The sequence below is a fragment of the Clavelina lepadiformis genome, chromosome 2 (assembly GCF_947623445.1).
Source record: "Clavelina lepadiformis chromosome 2, kaClaLepa1.1, whole genome shotgun sequence".
Classification (NCBI taxonomy): Eukaryota; Metazoa; Chordata; class Ascidiacea; order Aplousobranchia; family Clavelinidae; genus Clavelina; species Clavelina lepadiformis.
The window spans coordinates 20321998-20349790 of NC_135241.1; the positions used below are offsets into that span (position 1 = coordinate 20321998).

At 36.3% G+C, this 27793-nt stretch overlaps 4 protein-coding genes across 5 annotated transcripts; 3 read left to right on the forward strand and 1 right to left on the reverse strand.

Annotated features, from left to right (window-relative positions):
* The first annotated feature begins 4784 nt into the window (after positions 1 to 4784).
* Positions 4785 to 7674, forward strand: LOC143445880 (E2F-associated phosphoprotein-like). Its single transcript, XM_076945255.1, has 7 exons — positions 4785 to 5415; positions 6007 to 6095; positions 6298 to 6411; positions 6538 to 6624; positions 6699 to 6804; positions 7134 to 7259; positions 7363 to 7674. Exons 1-7 carry the CDS (start codon positions 5327 to 5329, stop codon positions 7649 to 7651), a joined length of 900 nt encoding a protein of 299 aa, XP_076801370.1. The 5' UTR covers positions 4785 to 5326; the 3' UTR covers positions 7652 to 7674.
* A 55-nt stretch (positions 7675 to 7729) lies between these two features.
* Positions 7730 to 9346, reverse strand: LOC143445878 (putative proline--tRNA ligase, mitochondrial). The gene has a single exon (XM_076945252.1). It carries the CDS (start codon positions 9183 to 9185, stop codon positions 7860 to 7862), a length of 1326 nt encoding a protein of 441 aa, XP_076801367.1. The 5' UTR covers positions 9186 to 9346; the 3' UTR covers positions 7730 to 7859.
* Positions 9347 to 11281: 1935 nt separating this feature from the next.
* On the forward strand, positions 11282 to 13710 carry LOC143445881 (uncharacterized). Of its 2 annotated transcripts, XM_076945257.1 has the most exons (3): positions 11282 to 11449; positions 12582 to 13009; positions 13147 to 13710. In XM_076945257.1, exons 2-3 carry the CDS (start codon positions 12827 to 12829, stop codon positions 13420 to 13422), a joined length of 459 nt encoding a protein of 152 aa, XP_076801372.1. In that variant the 5' UTR covers positions 11282 to 11449; positions 12582 to 12826; the 3' UTR covers positions 13423 to 13710. The 2 variants fall into 2 exon arrangements, with proteins under 2 accessions (XP_076801372.1, XP_076801371.1); XM_076945256.1 differs by lacking the exon at positions 11282 to 11449 and having other exon boundaries at positions 12180 to 13009.
* Positions 13711 to 14211: 501 nt separating this feature from the next.
* LOC143445879 (leucine-rich repeat protein 1-like) lies at positions 14212 to 17748 on the forward strand. The gene has a single exon (XM_076945254.1). It carries the CDS (start codon positions 16284 to 16286, stop codon positions 17550 to 17552), a length of 1269 nt encoding a protein of 422 aa, XP_076801369.1. The 5' UTR covers positions 14212 to 16283; the 3' UTR covers positions 17553 to 17748.
* Positions 17749 to 27793: the final 10045 nt, after the last annotated feature.

A 27793-nucleotide genomic window follows, 5' to 3' on the forward strand; every position in this document is an offset into this window, starting at 1 on the left:
GAAATTCCCAAGCACTCGGCTAATTCAAACCGTAAAATACTTTGCATTCCTCATACTAATGGTGGCGGTTAGCGTTAGCGCCAATTGTCACACAGCGGTGCCATTGTGCGCTTTACCTTTAATAAGTTGTCCTATGACTTTCGGTACATGCTCATCAATTGTAAGTCAGTTAAAAATGCAAGATATTTTTGTCATGCACTTAAGTTATACCTATTTTGTCACCTATAAGCAGGGTTGCCATGCGTTCCTTATTTCTAAGATTTGTCCTTACAGTTCTTTGAAGGTCAGTTTCTTACAAAATATTTTTGTCTTATTTTTGGGGCAGAGGTTCCCAATATGGGCATTTCGACACCTTTAGTATACCATTTTGTACCAAAGAGATACTAAAATAAGGAACATGCAAATAGTGTCTCTTTTTTTCTTTTTTTAAGGAACATTGATGGCCTTCTCTTGTTGTGCACTGTTTAAGATAGTACGTAGCCTATTTATTCTTCTTTCGTTTCTTAGTCGTACTTATTTTTGAGTTCAGACGGATAGAAACCCTGCCAATCTCCGAGACCTCCAATTTTTAGTTGATCCTAACCAAAGTTTATCAAAAAACTACTAACTTAATTCAAACACTGATATCATGCACATGGAGTTCGCATAGTGACATCATAATTTTTACCACATATAGTACATCATAGCGATGTCTATTTGGTTGATTGTTTCATTCCTCTGTCTGTTTGCGTCAGTTAACTTTGTTCTATTTGACTTATAGGGAAGCGCATCCTTCTCTGTCGGCATAGATCGCAGACAAACATTGCTAGCAGCATAAAACTCAGCTAAAACGTTTATGGTGCAAACAGACAAAACGATGTAACATTGTCGGTGACGTGGTATACCGACAGCACAAGCGTTCACAAGCAAAACACTTGTGAAGAACTCTAATGTTAATTAATTGCGAGCAATGTGACGAGAATTGCGGGACTTCAAAAAAAGAATGCTATGTCGTACGTCTGTGCGGTGCAAAATAATCAAAACCACATCATAATTGACGGCATTTTTGAGACGTCTTTGGCACACGACACGTTTTTGGCAATAACTGCTTTAATAACAAAAGGTGCTCAGGTGGTGAATTAATTTTTTTATGAACCAACGATTTTTTATTCTGGTTCTTTGATTTTTTTTATAGTATTTCCCCTAGTTTAAAACTGTCTACCAAGTCCATTGAGCAGGAACAGGTGTCGTTAATGCCTTCCCCAACGCCCCGCTGGGTATCGAACACTGAATTTAAGCCGCATTTATTAAGAGAACTAGCGCTTGAACTAATCGGCTACATGAGCCGACAACAGGGTCCGTGGTGTGCCCAGCGGACTTACAGTTCTTACCAGCGTGGATGATGGCTCGATCATCTGCGAAAGCCAATTGTAGTGATGATATTTTATTGTCATTCATCTCTTTCACTTGATGTCAAATAGGCTGGGAGTCAAGATTGCGTCCTGAAAACGTCATTCTTGAGACCTCTGCGGCGGTTGACATGACCGTCGTTTGTTTTTAAGACGAATAACGAATGGTTTCCATGATAAACACTCCATAAAGTGGTCAAAGATACTTCGCAGAAGCTTCAAACGGTGTCCTTGTAGCTGTCCAGGATTGAAAGTCTTTTTTCTAACTTGGGTCAATTTGGGTTGCAACTGCAGTCAAGTCCGGTCAACGCCTAAGGCTTTAACTTCTGACGTCACACTTTGAGTACAATTGGTTATTAACTTATTAAGTTATTTCGTTATGGCAATTTCAGAATTAATCCGGTCCGTATGTCTTTTCAAGAAAGCGTAATTTTTAAGAAAAATAATCGATTTTTTTACTTAAAGCTCTATTTTTGCCGTCGTAACTGTCGTTACGTGATTCGAGTAATTTGAGACTTTGACTTGAGTGTAGTCGAGTCATTCAAGACCACTTTTACTTCTTTGAACTCAAACGAAAATCAACCATGACGTTTTGGTAAGGCAAAGGCCAGGTTTTACATTCATCAAAACCTCAAAGGTGCAATGGCATTGAGTTCGTTTGTCACAGTATCGCAATTAATTCTTCATGCAGTACTAAGTATAAAAAAAAAGCTGATGGTAAATATTTATAAACTTTCCGATCATTTACAAAATTTTATGTATATAACGGTAAAGGTTTGAAATTTTATTTTCTGTGTTGATTGTATAAAATATCATGACTTTACTCTTGATATAATCGTGTAGTTACATAAATATTGCATTACAGTATGTCTCTATGGTGTAATTAGTTGATGATGTTTTTGAACGCTTACCGTGATGAACTTAGTATCTTCAAAGGGTAATTCCTGATTTATCCAGCTTCTACGCTAATTTTTTACTGTAATAACATAACGTGCCGGCGGCCGCAACAGCGGTTACGACCGCACGCCACATACTTATGACATACAACGAATCCTTCTTTCGAGTTATAGTAGGCGTAACTATTTTTACTGTAGCCTTCAGTATGCTATAGGCGGAAAGGCTTACTTTGCACATGTACAGTAACAGAAATAAACAAAAAAATCACCTCGGAAAAGGACGTGAAAGTATATTTGGCAGACAGATAGCCTATGTGCATTTGCATACTTATAAGTGCACGTGTAAATAAATATGGCTCGCTACTATGCTCAGCATATGCATGGAACTTCACAAAAAGATAAAGCTTTTTATGCTTATAAAAACAAAACATGTATATACGTGTTATGACAAAGCTGTAGCCAAACAGGATGTCAATACATATTGAGACTTTATCTGGTTCCTAATAAAGTTGCATGTTCTTGTCGAGAAGCACAACTAAGTTACTTCTTCACAGAAGTATGTTGGTCAACGAATAAAAACTGACAAAACTTTATTTACAAACTGATAGACGTAACGAAAAGTAAGATACTGAACAAAGTTGAAAACGCAAGGGTATACTGGATAAAGAAAATCAACGAAGGTATGTAAATTAAGGAAAACAGGAACTTAAAGAAAAATGTCCAAATTGTGGCGTTTGCCGCCACAAAACTACACGTAGTCTAATAATTAATAATAGCGTAAAGACTATAATGAAGTTTATAGTCTACACGTGTAAGATGAATAACTGAAGAGAAAACAAATTTCGGTAACTTTGTTCACGACACTATTTTATGGATTCGTTAAGGTGTGGTCGAAATTGCTGTTGAAAATGTGTGCTTGGTTTATTTTGTTTCGGTAAGATTAGTTAACTTTTGCGTGTTCACGATTGGAATACAAAAAATATCCAAAATTGGTTTAGATAATACAGTATCGTATACATTTTGATGAACATTTTAATTCCCAGTGCGTTTTCGTTTCTTTGTATAGCCCTAAGGCTTCTTCACTTTACAAGTGGTGTTAAATGTTACAATATTGAACATTATCTTAATTAAAACGTCATAATCATGTGATCATATATCTGTTTCATTTTGCTGCAAAAAAGTTACGACTAATTTAGGACTATATAACTTAAATCCTAAAGTTAATACTTAAATATAAATGATATGTTTCTGTATAGCATTGCTTAATGTACTTTTATACAAAGTAAATAATTTTCACGCGAAATACACGCCACCATTTTATGATGTAACGTGCCACCTATTATGACGTGAAGTTATATCAGTATGGTGCGTAGGCTATGGCGCACAAAATTGATTAGCTTCGCAATAAGGTAAAGGCTTATTTATGGCCATGCTACAGTATCGTATGGTTTATGTTTTGCCATTAATTGTGGGAGCTAAAATTTTATTTGAATAAATCTGACAACTTTTAAGATATTTCAATGAGCTTCATAGTGTACAGTTTTGAAGTTGTCAAAACCCGTGTGTTTACCACAAACTGTGCTATACAATCGGGAACAATGAAAATCATCACACATAAACAGAGAAAACATTTCAAATAAGTTGTTTAGATTACTCTGCCAAAACAGCAACTTCAACTAGCACATTAATTAATTAATTATTGTGATATTAATATTGGCAGAATTATACAAATATTACAACTACCCATTGTATATTCTCCGATCGATTTTTTTGAGTGGTTGGGCGTAAATATGCAACACTTCGCAAGTAGGCTACTATGCTACACGAACTTTACATGCTAGTAGACTATACTTATGTTTCATAAATAAACGTATAATATCATAACCTACTACAGATAAAGCTGAATTTAAGAAACATTAATATGCAAAAGTAATATCTGTTATTTGTGGTAAAATAAGGTAAAAAGAAGGTGCGATAAGTGGATGCTAAAGTTGCATCAAAATCTTTTGGGCTGAAGGCGTCGTCATGTAAGCAAGCTAATTAGCGGTCTGCCTTCTTTTAAAAATACAAAACCATGTCTTGCCAAGAATTTATAGTTAATGCATAAACCGTCATAACGTTCAGCCCACGACAACAACTTTTAAAGGTAAAGGACCAGAATACAACAAGTTAAAGTATAAGTATGACAACTTGGAGCCTTACCTACCCTATCTTCCTCAATGCATGCATTTCATTGCATAGTGCATGCTGTTAATCACAGCCAAATAACAAATTTCAAACCTTTAAACACTTATAACAAAAAATGTTTGCATTAAAATTTTTATTAATTAAACATTACTGTATTTGAATTAACAGCTGCCATGATGTCACGAGCCATAGTTATGCTCCACTTGCACATAACTATGGCGCGTGGTTGTAACTGCATCTTCGTGTTAAGCCTACGGGGATCAAGAAAACTTAGAATATGTTAAAAATTTGTAAAGTCTGATATAAGATGTTTATAATCCTTCATTGTTTTGCATCCATTGTTGTTTTTTGCATGATGTCTTTGGTGTTAATGTCAGGGTTATTTACGCACATTTAAGGAAATTCGTGTGTAAGTATTTCATGAATTATGCCAGTTATGAATCTAAGAAGCTAAAAAATTAATGCATAAAACTTTTTGCATGTATGGTGGCAAGGTATGATAACGTTTATGTTTGGACTGAAGAAAGTCTTTTGCAAGACTTTAGCGCAGTGATAATTCCTCATCACCCAAAACCAGTAAACTTTCCAATGGGTTGGATTGTATCTATAGCAGAAATTCCCTAAATTGCCACCTGAAGGTGTATAAAATTGGCAACTTTGCCCACGTGCATTACAACGGTATGGCGCCACGGTAGGATTATATTCTACTGTAGGCTAACTTCTGGACTTGCTGTACACAACTTATATCTAAAAGGCTTTCAACAGCGTTTGCATAGGCAAATTACTGACAATTACGGTAAGTTAAAGTGGCCCACCATACTATAAGGATCACTTGGTTTGTAAAGAAATATCGACATGTTCAGCAAATTGGGGCCAATCGACGGCTACAATTATTATATTTCAAACGATAGTGATGAAGATGGTGGTAAAGCAACGGACAGCAGGTAAGGTAATTTTGAGTATACTCACACATTCGGGTCTGGTAAACAAGTGCATAACCAGGAGACGTCACAATTTTAGTAGCTGGGGTCTAGTATACATACAAAGGCATCCTATGGTTGCGCATTTGTATACTAGACCCACACATTCTTTATGGAAGTGATAAGCAAAAAAGTGAAGTGTTTTGTCATTTTGTAATAGAAGCTATAAAGTTTTGGTAAGTCATGGTTTGAAAACTGACTGACTGAACCTAAGGCGTTGAGTTTTGTATCAATTTCTGTTCTCTCTATACTTGTGTGAAATTCACTTAGTGTGAGAGCTAAAGGTGATGCATTTCATTTGCTTGGTTGATGTTATATGGAATGACCCAATGCCAATTTGAACTACACAGTACATTGCTACATTCTGATATAATTACTAGTTTTAAACAAGTTGCACTCTTCGGTATTGTTAGTGCACGCTGTGTTATCCACTTGACACGCTTGCATAAGCCCTGGCAGTTCTGACCATGAAACCAATGGGGTATACCTTGTACTCTACAGAAGAAGTTTCATGGTACTGGTGTCATCCAATTCAAATTTACGTTGATTTTGTAGCTCTGAAGACGAAAAGCAATTGGACGAAGTGAATGTTTTTCTGCATGGTACTCCTGATCAGAAAAGACGTGCGTTTCAAAGGCTAACTGGTACGTTACCACTTGATGTTATTTTATGACCGCAGTGCCATGAAGTCATAGCCAGTTTGTAACCAGTGTACTGAGACTAAACTATGATGATATATGATAAAATCAACTTTGATCTTGGGAAGTTTGACAAGTATTATGCCTACAAATTACTGAAGGCGCCCATATTTATTAAATATATATGCTTTTAGAAACTATTTTGTAGGTGATGAAGCATCATCATCTGAAGATGAGTTTGAGAAGACGATGAGGAAAGAACTTGATGCCACAATGTCCTCCATTGAGAAATCGTGGATAGAAAGAAGTGGAGTCAATTCAGGTAATCAAAAATGATTGCACCATTGGAACTACAAAACAGTAAGGCAAAATCACACACAAAAATAAATCCTGAAGAAATGTAATTTAAAATCAAAATTTTATAATTGCATTGCGATTACTTTTGCAGACTCCAATGAGCCATCCACGTCAAATACTTCCAAGAAAAAGAAAGAAGAGTATGATAATATATATTTCGACTCTGATGACGAAGAAGGTGAGATGTTAAAAACTCGACCAACATTCCAGTATTAAGACATGTATGAATTCAACAAGGTAGTCTATTTGTAGGGACAACAAGAAAATCTCAAAAGAAGCGTCTCACCAACGATCAATTGTTTTATGACCCTATGGCCGATGAGAGAAATCAGCAATGGGTCAACAGACAAAGACTAAGGTGATAGCAAATTAGTAAAATAATTTGTAACATATCTGTACTTTGCTACATTGATGGGGATACCCAGATAGCATGTAAAGAAATGGCTCATCAGGCAATGCTTCCATGAGTGTACAATCGGATTGTGCAGTGTGTGCCACACAACAGGAACAAAGGCAAACTAATAATTTTTTGACAAAAATTTAAATAAAAACATAAAAAAGTTGGCACAAGTGGCAGTAGTCACCCAATTTATGGAGTTACGTTATAAGTAGGGTTTTTATTAATGCGCAGTTTAATTAGCTCAAAGTTTTTCTTCCTTAACTTACCACATTTCCTTATTTATTTAGGGGATCTGCAAAAAGAAAACCAAATGAAACAAAAGACAACATTTCAAAGAAGTCCAGTAAGAGTACAAGCGATGCAATTCTTACTTGTCCTGCTTGTATGACCACACTCTGCGTTGATTGCCAAAGGTAAATTAATGGAAGTATACAAAATAAAGAATCATTAATCGCCGTGAAGTGATAGAATTTTTTGTGCAGGGGGATTTATTATAATATATCATTTAATCACCAGACACGAAGTTTATCAAGGGCAGTATCGTGCAATGTTTGTTCTAAATTGCAACGTCCAAACAGATGAAGTATTGCGATACAAAGAACCAAAAAAGAAAAAATTTAAGAGACACAGGAAACGGGAGCAATCAGCCATGGATGTTGGTTATACACAATCCAGCACTTCAGAAGTGGACTCGTCAGAGCAAGTGTATCATCCTGTCAAGTGCCGCACCTGTAGCACCGAAGTTGCTGTTTATGATAATGATGAAGTGTACCACTTTTTTAATGTTATTGCCGGCCATGCCTAATAAATTCAGTTTATTCTAAAATGCATCATTCTGTACATGCTGTCCATCTGAAGCTAAGATTAATGCATATTTTTTAGACATTGCCAGCACGTAAGAAAGACATTTTTATAATTTTTTTCTGCAGTCATTACTGTTTTAGTGTTAATTTATTTACCTATTACGAAATCTTATGACATCTTTCCAATTTCTATTACTTTCACAATTTTCATCATTTATTACTTCTGAAACACAATTGCTTTTTTAAATAGTCCACAACATCGGGCGCTGAAATATAATTGGTGCTATCTTTCTCCTTTTGCAAAATAACTTCCAACTTCGGCTCTGTATCCATAATGGTCTTACCAACTACTATTGTCACTGGGTAACCAACCAAATTAGCGTGCTTTGCTCTCCATCCAATTGTTCGATTGGTGCGATCGTCAATAATGACATCGTCAGTAAATTCAGTGGTATTGTGTAGCAAATCATACAACTCGTTTACAAGATCAGTGTTCATTGATTCCTCTCTGCTACCAGATTTCGGCGGGATGATACAGACTTTGTAAGGAGCTAGTGCAAGTGGCCACCTAAGAGCGTTCTCTGAAGACATCGCTTCTAAACAGGCTGCTATGATTCTGGATACACCAAGACCATAACACCCCATTTCACATGCGATGGTGTCTTGATTTTTATCGATGTAGTGCACATCCAGCTTCTTGGAATAATGACTGCCCAGCAGAAAAGTATGCCCAACTTCTATGCATTTGATTTCCTTGATGTACTCTGGATCTACAGGGAGTTCATCCAAGGTCATATTGCTTAAGTTCCAAGCCTGATGACTTTTTTCGCAAAATCCAACCTTATCCTCTCCGACATCACTTTTTATATGATATTCATGAGACATGACACCACCAATCACGCCAGTTCCTGCTGAAGCCTTAATCACTGCAACACCAAGGTCCCTGAAAATGTTGTCATACATGTTGCAGACACTTTGGTAAGTCGTCGCTGCACTTTGTTCATCAACATCAAATGTGTACAGATCATTCATGATAAACTCACGGCATCGTAACAATCCTGAATGTGGTTTTGCTTCCCCACGGTATTTTGTTGTTGTTTGATAAAGTCTGATGGGCAGATGCACATGTGACAACTGTTTAAGGTACTGTGACATGACGGAACATATTGCCTCTTCATGAGTTGGACTTAGACAATAATGTGACCCGCTGACTTGTGTTGTAAGAAGTTCGTCTCCAAACGTTGCCCATCTTCCTGTTTTATCCCAAATCCACTTTGGACCTAAGCTAGATAACTGTAATTTTTGCCCATCAATATCGAGCATGTGTTTGTCAATAAGTGCTTCCAACTTCTTTATTGAACGCAGCAGTGGAGGCAAAAAATGAAACATTCCGGCACATGAAGGTGAGATCAAACCAGTCTGTAGCAGTAAATTACTGCTTTTGCTCTCTGATGCTCTTGCAGAAGAAATTAGATTTTGCTGCAAATGTGTTCCACCAAGAGAAAATGGAAAACATTTTGACACAAGTTGCCTCATTACTGGATATTGCAATCTGACGATCTTGTCTTTAATCACAGACAAACTTTTCAGTAACTAAGTAGGTGAAGGAACCTTGGCGAGCAAAATCCCCTACTTCGCGAAAATATTGAAGTCAATCAAGGGTAACAGCAATAGTTATCACTTATCAAAAATAAACTGATTATGATCACCTTACAAGAATGCATTTCGACAAGAAAGAATTCTTTGTTAAAATTTGATACATTACCAGATAATTTCACCGATTCATCGTCACCTTATCACTGTTCCGCTGCAATACTGTTCCGCACTTTTTACTTTTAACATATCTTAAACTGCTGCTCACGATACAACACGACAGTTTGACAAGTTTTAACCCCGTGATCTCATCAAAATGTGCCATATAGTTTCCAATCCGGCCGTGTGGCGTAAAAGTACTCACAACTTAAACCATGTCTAAACCAAATAATCATTAAACACCCAATGTGAGAAATGTTTTGGACGCAGTTTTAGTAGCTGTGCTTTTTGATTACATGATTTAGTAATGTTTCTTTTCGCGCGAAATCTCCAATGTTTAGAAGTTCATGAAATTAGTAAGAACACTAGCTTTCCCCGACAAGAGAGCAGGGTACCGGTAGGTGCTGTGCTAGTGTGGTTGAATCACCATTTATGTAGGACCGTTTATTGCGTACCGAACTCCGGTTTGCAGAGTTAGGCAAGAGCGCAATCAAGAGCAGTTATGATTATATTCAGTAGCGCACTACAGGAGCATTAATGATCAAAATTATGTGCACTTAACTGAATTTTTATGCTTTTAATCAGTTGTGCACACAGTTATCATTTATTTTTACTTCATTTATAATTTCATAGCAATTTTTTTAGCGGATAGGCTGACTAAGGTTTGCTAAAAAGGCCAAAAAAGTAGTCTGGCCCACAGTCACTGATAAAAACTAAACATTGCTATTATTAAGCCTACACAGGAAAAAATAGTGACTGATAATAGTCCACAATTTTCATCATTGACTAATAAAATGCCACTTTCGTCCAAAAAAACACTCCCCACGCCTTATTTTGGTCCAAGTACCATAAACCTGCCTACATACAGTTCGCAACGCTTTTTCATGGCTAATTACGCACCACCGATGCATTGGAAACAATTATGGCTAAATAAAACCCAGTGTACGATGTGATTGGCGTTTACTTCCTTACAAGTGCAAAACAAGTGGCTTAATGTCATTCGTGTCACGTAATATATTCAGCCACTTGACACAGTCGGAGTTACCGGCTTAATAATTGCTGTTACCGCGATAAACACCACATTAATATTTAGATGGTGACATTTCGTCACTGTTTAAAACCTTTCTTATCCCTGCAATGCCATAATTTCATGAGTTTTTTTACTAAATGCAAGGTTGTAAAAGGACGAAGGAACTTAAAAGTTTTCCCACGTAAGTACAGTAGGCCAAGATTTTTTTACAAATTTCATTACCCAAATTATTTTCCCCAAATGGTAAAAGCTTTTTTTAATAAATCCGGAAATTTCAACGCACACAAGTGCTACGAATACTTCATTCACTTTTCTCAAAAAAATACGACATCTAGGCTAACAATCACAACAAAAATGTTCAAGGTAGGTTTGCTTGTTTGTGTTTTGGTGTTGAGGTAAAGCAAGTTTGATGCCATTTTGAGTTTGGGGTAGGGTCAATTACATAAACATAATCTCTGGGTTGAGGTTGTTTGCACCCAGACTTACTTTCCTTGGACAATTTTTATTTTTTAGGTTGTGCCAGGGAATTGGAATTTTTATCTCTTCCTGTAATTTTCAATTTGACAAGCGTAACGAAAACTAGAGTCGCGAACATGTTTCCGCAAATGGTTGTGGTAAAGTCGAATGGAATTGCATGCATAATTTGCATTCTGATAGCTGGTACAGTTTCTACAAATAAAGAGCTTCATGATTTAGCACACAAAACCAAGTTTTTGGAGAACTATGCATAAAGTATTGCGGCTAACGATTACATGCAGGCAAACTAACTGGCCACGAAAAAAGGAAGTTGAGAGAAGTGTGTAGACCTGGAGAATATTTAGACGGAAAGAAAAAAGTCTCAAAATAAGTTGGGAAGTATCCAACAATCCAACCAATGAAAGACAACTTTGCGGATGATGTCTTACACAAGTCTAGTAATACTTTCTTTTCAAACACCACACTGCAGAGATGGACCCTTGGTTACGAAATTTCGCTTTCAAGAACGGTTTGCATGAAGCTTTCATTAAAGGGATTGAAGGTTTGTTGGCAATTCTGTTGTTTTTCCAGGCATTACATATGTGGCATTTTGTTTTGCGGCAACCGATTATTCCATTTTTATTGTAAAACTTCATAACTTGTGGGAGCAAAGTTATTAAACTTAAAACTTCTATTGCTGTTCAAAACAACTTAGTTTCAAAAGCTTTCTGCTCCGTTTGCAAGACTTCCTTGTAACTAATTTCGCCTGCCGGTGGTGAGTTAAGCGCGTTACGTTTTTACTTCGCACTTGATCCCAGAGTGATTCCATGCGTAATCAATGATTCGTAGAAAAAACAAAAACAGAGGACGACGACGAAATTACACATAACGCAGTAATGCTTGAATTGCGTGCGATTGCTAATACAAAAAAAAGCTTTGTAATGTAGCCAAGACTGTTTTATTTTGCAACCATGAACCGTTGCGAACTATTTTCAAGCTTTGCGACATTGTTATGAAGGAGACCGGAGGGGCATATTTTTATGTAAAACACTGATCAGTAGCATTACCAAAGCTAGTTCAAAACGTTCAATATACTCCAATTGCACATATGTCTGGCTGTTGTCCGGCCAAAAATGAATCGATTTACATTCTGTTGTACGAACACGAGGAACGAGATTCGTGATATTAAATGATTAAACTTTTGGCAATAAATTGTCTATTGCATTGGTGATTGGTTACTTTATTATGTAAAAGTCGGTTTACGCAGCGTTAATTGGTGGTGTACAGAGTAAATTTTATTACAATAGATATAATATGCATTGTATTTGAGTACTGTATTAGAGATTTAATGCTAACGTAAACTTAGTAAATTTTGCAACTTGTTCCAAAATTATAGCCCTTAGTTTTACGGTCAAAAATGTAAACCTGTCTTTATTTTTAAAAAGCAAAGTTTGTGATTACCGCACTGCTTTTGCGTTATTATATTTCATTACGTTGGTAACTGCCATGGCTACTGTAATACATACTATAATAAAAATACATACCTATTATATATGTATTGTGTACAAGTTTGTAATTTGTATAGTGCTATATTTTGCGCAATTGAAATAATTTATCATAGTTTAAAAAAAAATATAGAGGATTTATAAGCGTTACCATTTTAACGAATAATTTACAATATGTGCACTTTGCAGTTGCCACAGTCACAGTACACGATCTGCCTTCATCTCTTCAAGAAGTTGGAACTAATATCAGTCCATTCAGTCTCAAAGACAGAAAACTTCTTGAAAGATTTTTTGGAACAGCGATGGAGCAGTTTTTGGTGGAGGTGAACAGTGGTTTGTTGTGAGTTAGGATCTAACAAACAAGATTTTGTATTTTCATTGTGGTAGTGAAGTCCTGTTCATTTGCCCATATCCGAAAGCGATTCAACAACCAAATGGCAGCCTTAAATAAGTTCACAATGACGCCACTTCTGAAAAAGAAAAATCAGGCAAACGAGGGGGAAGAAATATCATTAATAGCGATCAAGAGGAGGATGGAAGTTATCAAAAAATTTCCTGGTGAAGAACGCACTGCAAAGACTTTAGAAAAATACCCATCATACAAGTTGAAAGAAAAGGTAAGTGTGATATTAACTGATATTTCATTAACTTAAGCATAAAATTTAAACAACAGGCTCTGCTTTTTGTCGTTAGTAAACATAAGATACAAAATCGTGTCAACGTTATTGTTGTAACGTTTTCTCTATTTTTGCAGTGCATAACCGACATTGCTATATTCTTTGGATATTCCTCTAAAGAAAACATGGTGAACAAGTGCCGGTTGCGATTTTGTAATTTCATCGAGGGAAGGTCATTGTGCTGTGAAACAGGGTGTGTATGCCTAATGGAATTTTCCAAAGTTATGAACCAACTAGAAGCAGTTTCTTCTCCTAAAGAGCTATCTACTGTCATCAAGCTTATGAATGATGGAAGCGTAAAGCTCGTTAAAGATCGAAAACAGCCACATAATTTGTGTGCAGGTACTAAATGAGGTCCGGGACCCGGATCAGTTGTTGTTGACCAATTGCAATTTGTTGATTTAGGAAAATCTGAAATTTTTTGTGTCTATTATCTCTGCTTTGTGTACATTTTATCCTGGATTCTTGTCCGAATGTCTTTACTTGTTGCATCATATGCAATATACGGTTTTATTACATTAACCAAAATAATAATTTTAAATAATAATAATTTCGCTTGAATGTTTACATTACAGTATTTCGAAACGAGGAATGTTTGTTTGCCTTCTTTAAGTTTATTGTAAAAACTTTATAATTATTGCCTATATAGTTTTTAGTTGACTATATGCCATTTTCCTTAGTTTCGTTCTCGTAGCTTGTGGTAGACGGCATCAAGCCGATTGTGAAATTTGAAAGTAATCGCTTTTTCTTTTCTTTGACTTTTTTGGAAGGATACATAATTAAAATTTTGTCAGACTGGTAATTATGCATTTTGGTCACGTGATGTTCAAGTGCGACATTTCAATTGGCATGGATTAAGCCAGGGAATCCCAGGCTGGTCTAGGTTCTATATGGGCGAGTATTTAGCCAGGTTTACATTAACTAGGACGCTCGCGGCTGAATATGGGGATATTCATAACCAAACACGATTGGAAAGGATTTAGTCGTTTCAGACTAGTATTTAGCCGCAAGAAGGACTGTATTTATCCAGCTGGTAGTGGCTAAATACCGGGATATTCATAACCATTTTTTTGGAACGCATTCAGTCACTTTTTTTTCCTGTGTACATAGGCCTATATAAAGTATTGGCAATATAACAGTTTCCGAGATCATTCTTTTCCATACGATTATGGTACAGCTTTTCCTGTTTACCTTATTTTACAGCTGTATGTGTAGCATTTATGGTGTCTAGTGCAGAAGTGCACAACCAGATGATGTCACAATTTGAGTAGCTTGTGTCTAGCCTAGTATACAAATGCATCCTGTGGTTAAGCACTTCCGCAGTAGATCCCTTTTTTGGTCTTGTAGAATGTCCAGGTACATTCTATGCAATGTGTATGTCGCAAGTCAGTTTGTCGTACATTGCGAGCACACCAAAGATGCTATGCCAACTGTAATCTCTAAATAAGAAGCCACCATGCTCTTATTTTGTCTGAACAAAAGAAAATCAAAAGAACAAAGTGAATTTTCTGTTGCCATGGTATTTTTTTTTGCACCAAGACGTGTATTTACTTTGTGTCACGTCGCCATCAAACCAAATTTACGCAACTTGCTTATAGAAGTCATGCCAGAAATATTTGTAATGGAATGCACCCTGGGTAGTGTGGGCTTTAGGTTACTCAGTTTTCAAAAAGTGACTGTGTATGATAGGCTTTGGCTTGGTTTCACAAGATGTAGCCCTGTGGTGGAGCGGTTATGAAATCCAAGTTCAATGCCCAGTGGTGCTACCATTGTAATGCTCACAACAGTTTGAGCAAACCATGACCGTCATTTCCTCCTGTTCAGTGGTGCTGTTGAACAGTTGCAATGAGGAGCCATTTAAGTCTTACAAAGAACTTGTGGGTCTAGTATATACATGTACGCAACCAGATGATGTCACAATTTGAGTAGCTGGAGTCTAGTATACAAAGGCATTCTGTGGTTGTGCACTTGTATGCTAGACGCGAATTTCCTTAGCTCAGAAGAAGAAAGATAAAGATTGTGAATCTATACCAGTCCATTGCACCAATAAATATTGTAATGTCTGAAATATTGAACTCTTGCTTGGTCGTTTGATTTTCACCTAAAGATCTTTGGACTTTATGGCAGCCCATTCCAAGTTAGATTTATGCTTTGCTCATCTGACTGGAGAACTTCGGCCCAACAATACCAGTTTTATCAGACAATTTAAAAAAACATCCTTTACCTGCAAACACAGTCAGTCCATGCTTAAGCAGAGTTTGCATTTTTGTACACCCTGATTTAAGGTGTATCGACTTGTACTTTAATCTAGGACATCTGTCCATACCTGATTCGCATGTGTTAATAATTTGTTTTGATGTGTACATACTGCCACAGTTTTCGGTACTGCACTGGGATATGATACCATATCCAGTAACATATTGGCCTTAAGTAAAATAGTTGGTTACTCATAATGCTCTAATGATTATGATTATAACTACATTTCCCAAAGCCAACAATCTGAAAAAATTGTGGTTTTGTGCAATGAAAACAAATTATTATGGAATATAATGGGTATTAAAGTTCACTTGAATTTAAACTAATATGCTTTTATGAAGAAAATTATAAATTAATGGTTTTTAAATGCGAAACTTTGGTTATATGTAATAAAAAGCTTGTTATGTGCTGTTGAATGATTTGTGGCAACCTTTTACAATTGAGCAGCCAAATTGTTGTAATGATAAGTAAAGCTTCATCATTTATGTAAGTGGCGAGCACTATGGTGTATAATAGGCACTATAATTGACATAGACATCGTATATGAGATGTGTATGTTTGAAATATTTTAGCCTCATTCTTGACATGTATATATCTATTCTAATTAGTCATCTTTATGATAGTTAGCTATGGTCAAATTGTTTTTGGAGTTGTGGATTTTTTTCCTTAAAGAACCATTTGTGCATATTGCCATTTAAGTAGGATTAGAGTATTTGCCCGTATCTTCTACTCTTAGAATATCAATTATGTTTTTCAATATGCCAAGCTGGGGAAAATCTGTATTAAACACTACATAGATGATCCACCTAAATGCATCTATGTGTGCACAGAAAATCCTTTTCACTTTTTTCAATTTTTGTATTAATTTTATTGCATTTCATACGTAACTGTTTTTTACCACCAGATTATAACTAAATGAAAAGCTTCATAAGTTGTGTTACATTGTTGCTTAAAAACAATGAGAATTAAGTGTCAAATTGAAATCCTAAATCGGTGTGCAGCTTCCCAGGGATTAAGAGGAGGATGTGGGAAATCTGCTCAAGCAACGCTCTTTCTAGCCAGGAAGCCCGGAGACATTGTTTTTTTGATTTTTTGCACGGCAAAGGATAAGCAAGGAACCAAATATCGAGTGAATAAAAATATCCAGCAGATTTTTGGAAAGTTTGTGTGCGATGGTAAAGCAACCATTCGTCTTAAAGAACCTGTTGTAGATATGTGCATAAGCAAGGCAGATCCCGTTGAGCTCAAAAGGATTCTAAAAGCAATAAAATCGGCACATTTAGGCGAGACCTTATCGGGTCAGAGCATTTTGTCGTCAATGGCCCCAGCCAAAACGAAGCATGTTGAAAAACCAAAAACAAAGCTGGTAGTTACATCAAGAAAAGACTATCCAGTCACCTCGTCGTTTCCATTAATGTTGGAGAGATTGCACATTCATGATTGCAATTTGGCTCGTTTAGACTCACGCCTGTTTAACCTGAAACACCTTTACCTTTTGGATGTAAGTTCAAACAAAATAAAAACTTTACCTACTGCTTTGTCACAGATGGAGTCATTGTGTGAACTAAATGTGGCAAAGAATGAGATCTCAGAAATTCCAGCGGAACTATGTCAACCACAGGCACCTTGGTGCAAAACACTCAAATCTCTGAACTTAGGCAATAACAAGCTCACGTGTCTTCCAAGAAACTTTCACAATTTCTTCAATTTATGGCAGCTTCAATTATGCAACAATTCTATTACTAAATTACCAGAACAACTTGGAAAGCTTCATAATCTGAGAAGACTTGCTGCTTCTAACAACAGCATTAAGTATTTACCCCTTTCATTTACCAAGTTACATTTGGAAACATTAGATCTCTTTATGAATCCCTTTGTGAATGATACCCAGCTTCCGTCAAATGATGTAGTTTGTTGCTCACTGAAGATCCCATCCCTTAGAGAATTATCGGGACGAATCATTCGTAAACACCAAATCTTTTATGACAACTACGAGTATGTTCCATATTTACTGATTCAATATTTAAACTGTAGTCGACAGTGCCAATGTGGAAATTTCTGTTTTGAAACAAGGATTCGATTTCTAATGCAATTTGATTTAAGTAGAATATGTCAAAATTTGATTGGTTTGGACCACACAGGTCGAAAACATGCCCCTGTTGATGCAGTTCTATGTTCTTGTAATTGTTATAGAAGATATCAAAGCCATGGGATAATTATGCAGTAATTATTGGAGAAATGCATTGAGTTCACTAGTTCAGTAATACTCTACAAAACTCTAGTACTTGCATAACAGTTATTTGCAATCACACTTCTCGCTATTTATTGTTTTAATATTTTATCTGAAATACTTTTAAGTGTGATATTTCTGTTTATTTCAGAAATTAAAAGTCCTAAAAGTGCAAAACCTGCACTGGTGTATGTTTACAAGATCAGTCATGGCAGGAAATATTGGCATAAAAGAAAGTATTTTTCCTTCAATAATAATTATTATCAATGAACAGAGGGAAAGACGTGGTAGGTAGCGTAATATGCAAGAATATAACTTCGTTTCTTCATGTATGGATAGTGCAGTTAAATATTTAGTATTCTAAATTTACCTTTCACCCAAGGAACATTGTCAAATAGAAGCAAAAGAATAATGAAGACGAGGTGAATAACGAATGTTTTCCAAGCACCTTCTTTACGGGAGCTATTTAAAAAAAATATATAAAAACATACTATGAATTTTATACAAGAGCTACGTTTAGAAGTAATTGCAGAAGAAGAGTTTAGGATGTAACTAGATAGTAGGTTACAGTTTTACGTGATTACATAGTTAAGATGTGACGACGTGTAAAACAAGGGTGCAAAGTAAACGATGTGATGCACAAGGATATTTGCCTATAAAAGACGCAAGACGAGGTACAGAGTAGAAAATATGGATCTATAGTTCACAGAATAACGTGTCGGCGTAATAACATAGTAGGCAATGAGTCAATACTATTGATTACTTAAGTAGTAGGGACTACAGAATTTCTATAGCTAAAAGACAAGGGTTCTTAAACTTTTTCATCTTGTCTATCCCAAGCTTTCGACAGTACATTTACCGTACGAAATAAACGTAACCTCTATTGTTTCAAGACTATGAACCTTCAAGTAACTTAAAAGAATTCGATGACTTAATGCAAACCTTAAAAAGAACAATTTGATTTTGTGTCTTTTAACAGCTTGACTAACAAAATATAATAATTCTAGCTCCTTTGTATCGTTGGAGATGCTATTTCTAAATGTTAACTTAGTAAATTTGCTCCTTGGATATGTGAAATTTAGCCTAGGTTAAGAACTACTGCTGCAAAAGAATAATGCGAATAAAGTTTGACAAAATATTTTGTAAAACCTGGTATTTGCTATGATAAATCTTTATCCTTGGACTGAGGTAAGTCTTTGTACGACTAAAACCGGGCGATGATTTCTCATTGCTCGAGCCCTGGTTACCGAGCTAGACTTAGCGAAAGTTCCAAGTGTCACACGCTTTTTTAATTGTTTTTATTTTTTTCATGTATACTCGTGCGTAGCCTATGACCTGAATTTAGAACCAGATCCACTGAACAGGAGCAAACGTCATCAATGCCTTACCTAAGAGCATTACAACTGAAGCGCCCCGGGTATTGAACACAGACCGCGTTATTGCGAGCGCAGCGCTCCAACCACTTGGCCACCTAATCGATTTCATGCATTTAAGCCGACCAATAATTCTAAGATTTAACAGGATACATTTGCATTTGCTAAGTTTTAACTATGAGGTGAATTGAACTAATAAGTAATAGGAGAATAAGTTGTTCCCTGCATGAATGTTATGATTCTTCGGATATAATCCCCGGGCGTAGTCACAGGAATTTTATGGTTATGCAAAATATAAGAAACAAGCAAAAATGCATTTATTGGAAATATCAAAAATGCATCAATCGGAAAATGCACACAAACAAGTCCGGTAGCAGTGGTAAGGAATCATCGTGCAAAATTTTTTTCTCTTTCCAACAATAAAGATTCTTCTGCCATTTCATTACATTTGAAAACAAGATTGTAAACTAACGCAGCATGGCGCTAGAGCGCACGCTTTGAGCCACAAAATTATTTAACACTATATTGACACCACACAAAGTGGTAAAGTATATGGCCTGTAAATATTGACTGCAAGATGTAAAAATTCTTTTGCATAATTCTACTCATAACGGAACGTATTCCCGTTAGGCTCACGCTTTATTATAAACACCTCGCAACGAACGTGTCCAATTGCGTCGGCGTATTTTCTTTTACTTGATGAGGCGTGAGGTTCTGCTTTTCGAGCGGGTAAGGTCGAAAAAGTAGGTTGTTTCCGAAAATTCGTTTTGGCAAATATCTAACCATACAGTTCTTTCTAATAGCGGTGTAATATGCATCGAAGGCTAAAAATGTTTCTTTTAAAATTAAATTATGTCATGGGAGAAATAACGTTCTGTCGAAATTTCTCCAAATAAATGTATTGTAAACATCGCTTTATAACTCAGAAAACTCATCGTGCTACTATCACAAAAACAGCGTTTTAAGCCAATATGATCTTGGTAAAAAGTAGCTAGACAGGGTCTAATATAGCCTATTATATTGGTCATTACGGCTATGAACTGTCTTAAACTCTTCATGCCACTGCCTTAAAAACTTAATTACGAATTTTAGAGGAAAATACCGACCAGCTTAGGAGCATGAAAATTGCTTAAAGATTATTACCTTCAAAGCGATTTCAAGCTGTTTGCCGTATTCCGACGTTATCTGCAAAATCAGTGAGTAACCTCGAGCGGCTACAGGCAGGCGTCGACGTTCTTTCAACAATTCTTTAATATGCATTATAGGCTACACACTGTAATAGAAATTACGGCATGGGCACTGTATTTATTGCGCTTTTGTATTTCGTCTAATGCGATGATGGTTTAAACTGCTAGGCTACATTTCCAAACTGCATGTTCGTGACTACACTATACCCTGAAACGGCAATTTTCCGTCAAACATCGATCGTCGATTGGAAGCAACCTTGAAAGTGGTCTTCAACGAGACCGAGTAAACTCGTTTATTACGCCGGCGTTTGAGGTGTTTTTCACCGCAGGCGTCTACGACCGTCAATCTATAAGTATCATGTTGCATAAAGTGTGAAAATTCACGCCCAAGGTGGTATTAACCACTACCACTAAATAATCGACGCCATTTTATTATACCAACTCATTAATCCTGTTTGACTGCCTTGACTGAAAATAACTTTTTGAGAAATAGAAGTGTATAGTAAAACAATAAATATTATTTTATTGAAAGTTGAATAAGAAATCGTATGTAAATTGCCTATCTCAAAAATACAAGAATCTTTACAACACGTTACGCTGAATAGAATAAATTTATACATTTATTACTATCAAGCTTAATTATTGTGAAATCAAAGAATATAATAAACAGTTTTAATCGATAACTAGTTGCAATAATTATCATTGCCCAACACAGTGCAAAATTTCCATGTTACCATAATTTTTTTGCGAAACACATGATTTTTTGTCGTATACAAACATTTTCTTGTAACTTTTTGCAAACTACAGTGTTGTGCAAAAGCGATAGAAAACACAAACAGCAACGTATGAGGTCACAATTTTGCAGCAAAATTACACCAGGGTTATGTTTAAACAGATGCAATCTTAAGGCAATGCGTTTATAATCTGTAACTCAAAAATCAAGGCATCTTGCTGGTTCTGTACTATTAACATCTGGCATGGCGGTTTGGTGTAACGGTCCCAATTTCATGGCGTATTTTACACTATGCGAAGCGTGGCGCCACGGGTGGTCAACGTCGCTGCTTTTTCGCCACTTTCCTGTAAACAATGATGAAAATAGTCAATTGGAAACAATTACTAGTTACGCTTATTTCGATCAAAAACGCTTCCTAATCTCTTGTTTATAAACAAACAACTTTTCTGTTTATGACTTAGATCCCTGCTGTTAATAAATTTAATCTGCCGTGACAGAATAAATTTTGTAAATTGTTTTATGAAATATCTTTGGTAATATTGCGGAAAAATATACGTACGTAGCAGTTCTATAGGACTAAATCCCTCTCATAAATTTACAAATCACCCAACATTATATTTAGCATTTGCAAATTTCTTTTCCGTTCAATTATTTCAAGCTAATCTACCTGTAGATATGACTAATCTTAATGATCATTCACTTGCAGTAGAACCACTCTGACCTTTGTAACACATTAATCCCGACCACTTACAACGTTTGGCAATACGTATGTACTTTGCTTGCTGTTTACGTAAAATTTTCATTCGAGGTTTTCTAGTTTGGAAAAGTAAAATCCGATCGGATTGCGTGACAGCAAAGGCTGTGGTTTAGTTAAAAACAAGGTGATATGGTGACATTTTGTTTGTGCTTGTTCTTTGTAAGATAAGGATTTGCCTATGCTTTAAGCTGTACAAGAACACGCAGCTCAATGCATAGAATCTTTATCCACGATCTTTAACGACTTACAACGATAAAGGGAAAATTTTCATTGGTTGTACTTATTTCAAAAGCATTAGGTGAAAGTCTATGCTACGCCTGTTAGGAACGGGAAAAACCAAAACAAACAGAAGATCCTTGCCCGAATTCCAGGTGTTTGATAGGGACCGGTCCGGCGAGATCGGGCGAAAAAAAGGCCGCCGATTGCGCGCAGTCTCATCTCTGAGGTGGGCAGGAAATATGTCGCCAGCGAAGAAACGATTTCGATTTATTTTGATAAGTGTCATGTACACTCACTCGCTTGACGTTTGATTGATGAGTTTCGTCACGGTTTGTTATAACATCTCTACGTAATAAGGGCCGCGCGCGGACGAGATTGTTTCTTTTCCTTGTTACCTCCTAGGGTTTGATAAACTTAACTTTGATATTGACCTATACAGGAATTTTCCTCGCCCCCTATCTCTTTATCGTGATAGGCTTGCTCATAGACCCCTGGTGTTTTCACAGCGCTTGGTGTTGACCGGTAACAGCACTCAATGAAAGTCAGCTCTGAAACCGCGTGAACAATGTGCGGGCAGAAAACAGTGAAACATATTCATGAATTAAAAGATAAAGAACCGTAATTGTGTATAGACAGTAAACAGACCACCTTGTGAGGGCCATTTACCGGTCGAAACGCCTTTACTTTGCCGATTCCCTTAGTAGTTTATGGCAATGCCTATTGATAATTTGCTAGATAAACTTTTGATTATTTATGGCATCTCATATGAGGTTTCTTTTGAAGTGCCATTTCACTGCAGAACTCATACTTTTCCACGAATATAAATAAAATGGAAACGGAATTGTAGTGGAGTAAAAAATAAATATTTCTGCTTCATACAAAATGGGAAATCTACCTTAAATGCCGTTATTTGCATTTTCATCTAATCTAACCTGATCAATGCGCAGAGCATTGTCTAAATAAGGAAAAAATGCCCGTGCTTTAAGGTTTAGAAAATGATACAGGATCAATATCTGATGGCCATGCTTCAATTGTCACCCGCAACCGACTGAATTTTAGTGACGTTTTGGATTTCACAACAGATATATTTTTACGGTTAGAGGCAGGTGCAGAGTTGAGGGAGAAGACGATGGAAAGTACAATTTAACTTCAACACATCTGCCCCGAAAGTCTTCATTATTTATACTCATTTCATGACTTCTTTTAGGGTAGGCCTATAGGTAAGCGACAGTATTGTAATTACTGTATGCGTATACTAATAGAACTGCAGCATAAGTTCTTTCAAACTAAGAAATCCGTTCTAGCAATTTCCGGTGCTGCAGCGTTTTAATCGTAAATTGTGTGATATTTGTTTTGAGATATTTTGATGTTTGAAAAACATTGTGGTGTTTCAGGAATTTTAATTGTTTTTTTTTCTGTAAGAATTCGTAACGATAAAGGCAGATAGTTTGGTTGTTGTTTATGATATAGATGTATGGAGAAAGTTTTGTACGTGACTCGGCATGAAAAGTAAAAGCAAAAATTAGCAAACGTATACAGCGTTACGCCTATTTTTACAAGCACCTGCTGACATGCACTGTGAAATGCAAAGTGTCTGGAATAAAAAATGAGTTTGCCGATTAACTGGAGCTGATTAAGATCTCGCACTCTAATGACACAACAGGGTATGCTCTCTCTCTCAATAATTGGCCCCCACCTTTTTCATCGCTTGCATCTATTCCTGCAGATGACATTGTCACGTGATCGTTCCTCACTCCGCTTTTCTCCCTTTGAACCGGTTTGCTCTTTTTTGGGCGGTGTCTTAGGCGCGGAAACCAAAATCCGGGATGATGGAAGACGGAGAAATGGAGGATATCTTCGTCCCCATCTCTACTCCGCGGAGGAGCCGCGATCTTGACGCGCGATAAAGGTAGTTAGAGCCGATGGAACGTTAGCGCGTTTCAATCAGTACGTCATTTGAACGTCAAAGCTAAATCACCGTTGACACCTATGCTGCTTTATATTCTAATTTAGCCTAAAAAAGTGCCAAGTCGCCTAAATATTTATGTGTTTGGAGGAACAATGACGTCCGCGTGGTCTTTATTCAACAATTGGTGCGTTGTAAAAACTATATCTCCTCATTTCGAGTCTGTTCGTGCAACCCGCTGTAAAAATTTTTCATATCTGTATATAGTCTTTCACTAAACCAACTGTTGTGACTATTCCCGACCCTGCAGGGCGTTCGGTTTTCTTTTTTTTTGTATGTTGTCCGCTTTGTTGTAATATTAGCTGTCAAATGTAAACAACAAGGCACCAGTCTTCATTAATAATGGACAGTGGTATATTTCGACTACATTCTCAATGTTGAGCTGTTTTGCGTAGTCTTGTTAGCGTTCCTGTTTCTAATGCATATGCATTAAAATTACTGCAACCACAAATGTTTGAGGTAGTCGTTCTCAAACGTTTTAGCTTGTGGCACGCTAATAAAATGTAAGTTTTTTCGTGGAACATAACGCATTTAGAAATTGAAAACAAGAGAGCTGCTTTTATTTTTGTGCAATGCAACCGTAGACTGACACGTGACAAATAAAATATACAATTAATTATTGACCAAAATGTACGGTATAGTTTTTTCCAATACAACTTTATTGAGATTGATGTACATATTTTCAGATTGATGAAGCTTTCATGGCACACGTTTTGAGAGCCATATTCAGTAAACGTCATACGGAGCAAACACACACAAAAAAAATTTTTGAATGAATTTTCTAATTTGTTGTTCTTTGGTATGCATATGAATTATATATCTGTGGCCTTGTCAACTTAAACCAATAAAAAAAATTTTTTAATTTGCTTAATATGACATGATTTTACTTAATTTCTACAATTGAGATTAAGGATAAGCAAGGTAATATCTAAAAAAACATTGTCAATTTAGTTGTTATACTGTATACAAGGCATGTAGAGCGCAAATATACTGCAATCACATCATATCGTGCAATGTTTGGGTTATATCATTGATCAGGGTCATACCATTTTCTTGGATCAAAAAAATAAGCAAATTTGCGCCATAAATTATACGTATGCAGTCTTAAAACATAGGAATTGGGGAAAAATATTCATTTTGACGTCGTTTAATGTTCTGTAATGGTATTATTGTGGTATATTTATTAGAACGCATATTGTCCAATATCATCACCGTCACACCGTGCCATAACATCGTGATGTCCCGGTACTTGTTTAGCCCATTTGATATAACCAGTACTATGCGGTCTATGTTAAACTCAGTTGGTTACGTTTAAGGCAAACTTGTAGACACCCATGAAGTAACAAGTATCTTTAAACTTATAACCATTCATATTGAGCCGATTTACATAACTTTTGGGTATTAGAAATTTTTATAAACCTACACCGCATATGCAGAAGCAAGTAAAATTTTGTTGTCTTAATGGAAAGAATGTAGAATATAGGTCTAAGCACATACTAAAAAATAAGCAAAGAAATTGTTTTTATTTGTTTAAAGCCATGATTTGGGTTAGGTTTAGATTATGTTAATTATAACTTTTAAACAGAAGTTAACAAAAAACTGAGGAAAATAACTTTAAACAACAATTTTTCTGGTGAACTAGGGACTGTCTTGTTTTATTGGTTACTTGCCATTTTTAAAGTCACAAAGTTCAATTATTGCCTTGTTCCAAGTGGTAGTAATACTTATCATTAATCACCAATTGTATGACACAAAAAAATTAGATATTTTAAAGCTTTGATTTTTGTTGTGGCTTAGTCACGTTGACAATGTAGTTATTACAAATCAGAGTCGCTATATTTTGCTTAATTTATAATTTTATATTATTCGTTTAGGTTAAATCTAACACGACAAATTTTTCTTACGAAATCGGCACCTGGCTTCAGCACAAAAAATCAGCACCTGGCCGTCGCACAAAATGGAGGTGTTTAAAACCTAAAAACGGCGCGATCAAATTTCACGCTTAACACCTTGAGGCAATCACTTTGGCTAAATAACCCGACCAGATTAAAGGCTGCTGAATGAAATTGTGCTGTTATTTTTTACAAATTTTCTGTTACTCGTTTATCACAAATCAATTCAAAGTTCTTTGAGATAATTGACCAAACGAAATACTGTACTTACACATATTCAACCCTTTCAAAGATGTTTTGAACATGAAGTTTAACATTTCTTCTTCCACATTAATATGGTCTCCACAGGTAAACGAAAATGGTAGATTTTGCATTAGTGCTATGTATTGGGTGTGTGTGTTGCATGTGTTGCTAAGGTTTCCCTGTCTGAATCTAATAACCATAACACTAAAGCATTAAAATATCAAAAAGATTTCGTTATATTTTTTAGGTCATCAGAGTTCACTTGTCAAGGTACTTGTAATTTGATCCATACTGGGATTGTAATAATTTGCTTCATTATACTTGACAAAATCCAAACCAAGTCCAAAAGGTTTTCGTAACATTACCTTCATTGTGATGCAACGATCTCATTTAGTGTGACGCGTTGTTGAATTGATGTAGCCCTACGTGAGCTTTTCATGATCTCCTGTCTTCATTCGGCAACTTTTTTGCAAATTAAAGTTAATAGGATTGCAAACTATTGCGATTTTAAAGACGTCGATAAACAATGACAGTTAAACAAGTTCGTTTTCTAAAGAAATACAAATCTCTCGAAACCACATTAGCTTCACATTTTTCTGACCTTCATGCCCCCCATTTGTTATGAGATTTTTATTCAAAAAGCTTTTGCGGCCTCGTTTTTGATCGCTCTCATTCAAAATCTCTTTTCATTCTTTCGATTTTGACAAAATTCTCATGTAGCTAAAAGTGACGTGATTGAAAAATTTGACATCAACCGCTCGCAGTTGCTTCGGTTCATTACGTGACAGCGTTTTTAATCAAACCGAATTTTGTGGTGTTTCACAAGTCAAGTTTTTATTTTCAAACTGTTTAAGGAAAAACTTCAACGTTTTAATATTTGATTTTACTCAAGACATAATATTTACAAGAACAGTTTTATTACTTTATCCTTGAAGTTCATAAATAAAATTATGAAAACTATTTTTAGGTTTGACTTTGTAAAACAAACTTTGGAAAACTAATGCACGCAAGTTGTTTCTAAACGCCCGACATCCAGCAAAATATCAACCAATTAATTATATTCTAACAGAATCAAAGTCCTAGTCTTGGATCAGTGACGCGGGTGCTCACGTCGACACAGTTCTTTCAGGATTTATTACAGTCTTGCCTCACCGCCTCTGACAAATCTAATAAAATAACTTACAAGCGGTTCGGAGTCCGGTCAAAGGGTCACGGTAAGTTGACGGTACGCGCGCGTATTCCGTCGGAACTTGCGTGCGCAATGTCGCGACCTAGAAAGTCATTAAACCGATTTCGAAAACTTTCAGGATTCCCGATTTGTCTTAAGGTTTGTTAACGCTTCAGTTGTTGACGTTCGCGCGCCTCGTTAATGCTCGAGTTGATTTAAGTCAAATTATTTCTTGTCCGTTCGATCTTTTGCTCGTTAACGCGCAAACCAGTTGCTTGTTATAGTTGTTAATCGTTAACAATTGCTCTCGCACGGGCCGATTTTGCATTCTTAATCGGAAAGGAAATGCACGTCCAGTGGTGGCCATTATTTGTCGTTGAGCCAAGGTGAGGATGTGCGCCAATGGACGGACGAAAAAGTATGACAATGCTTATTCGGAAACACGCTTCCTTATGTGTTTAAGGTGATCTTGCGTTGTTCCGAATATGCACGCAACAATGGCTTGTTTGTGACATCACACAGAGATACGTACAGATGTGCTTTTGCACAATCGCGGTTGCGGCAGTGCGCCTGACTTATGAGAACGCGGCTAAAAAAGTGATCTATTGTCATAAAAGCGAAACATGTCACTAATATGTGGAATATTTCTCACGCTATCCGGCCGCAGTGCATGTTGGGCGTTCTCTTTTGAGTGCCACAT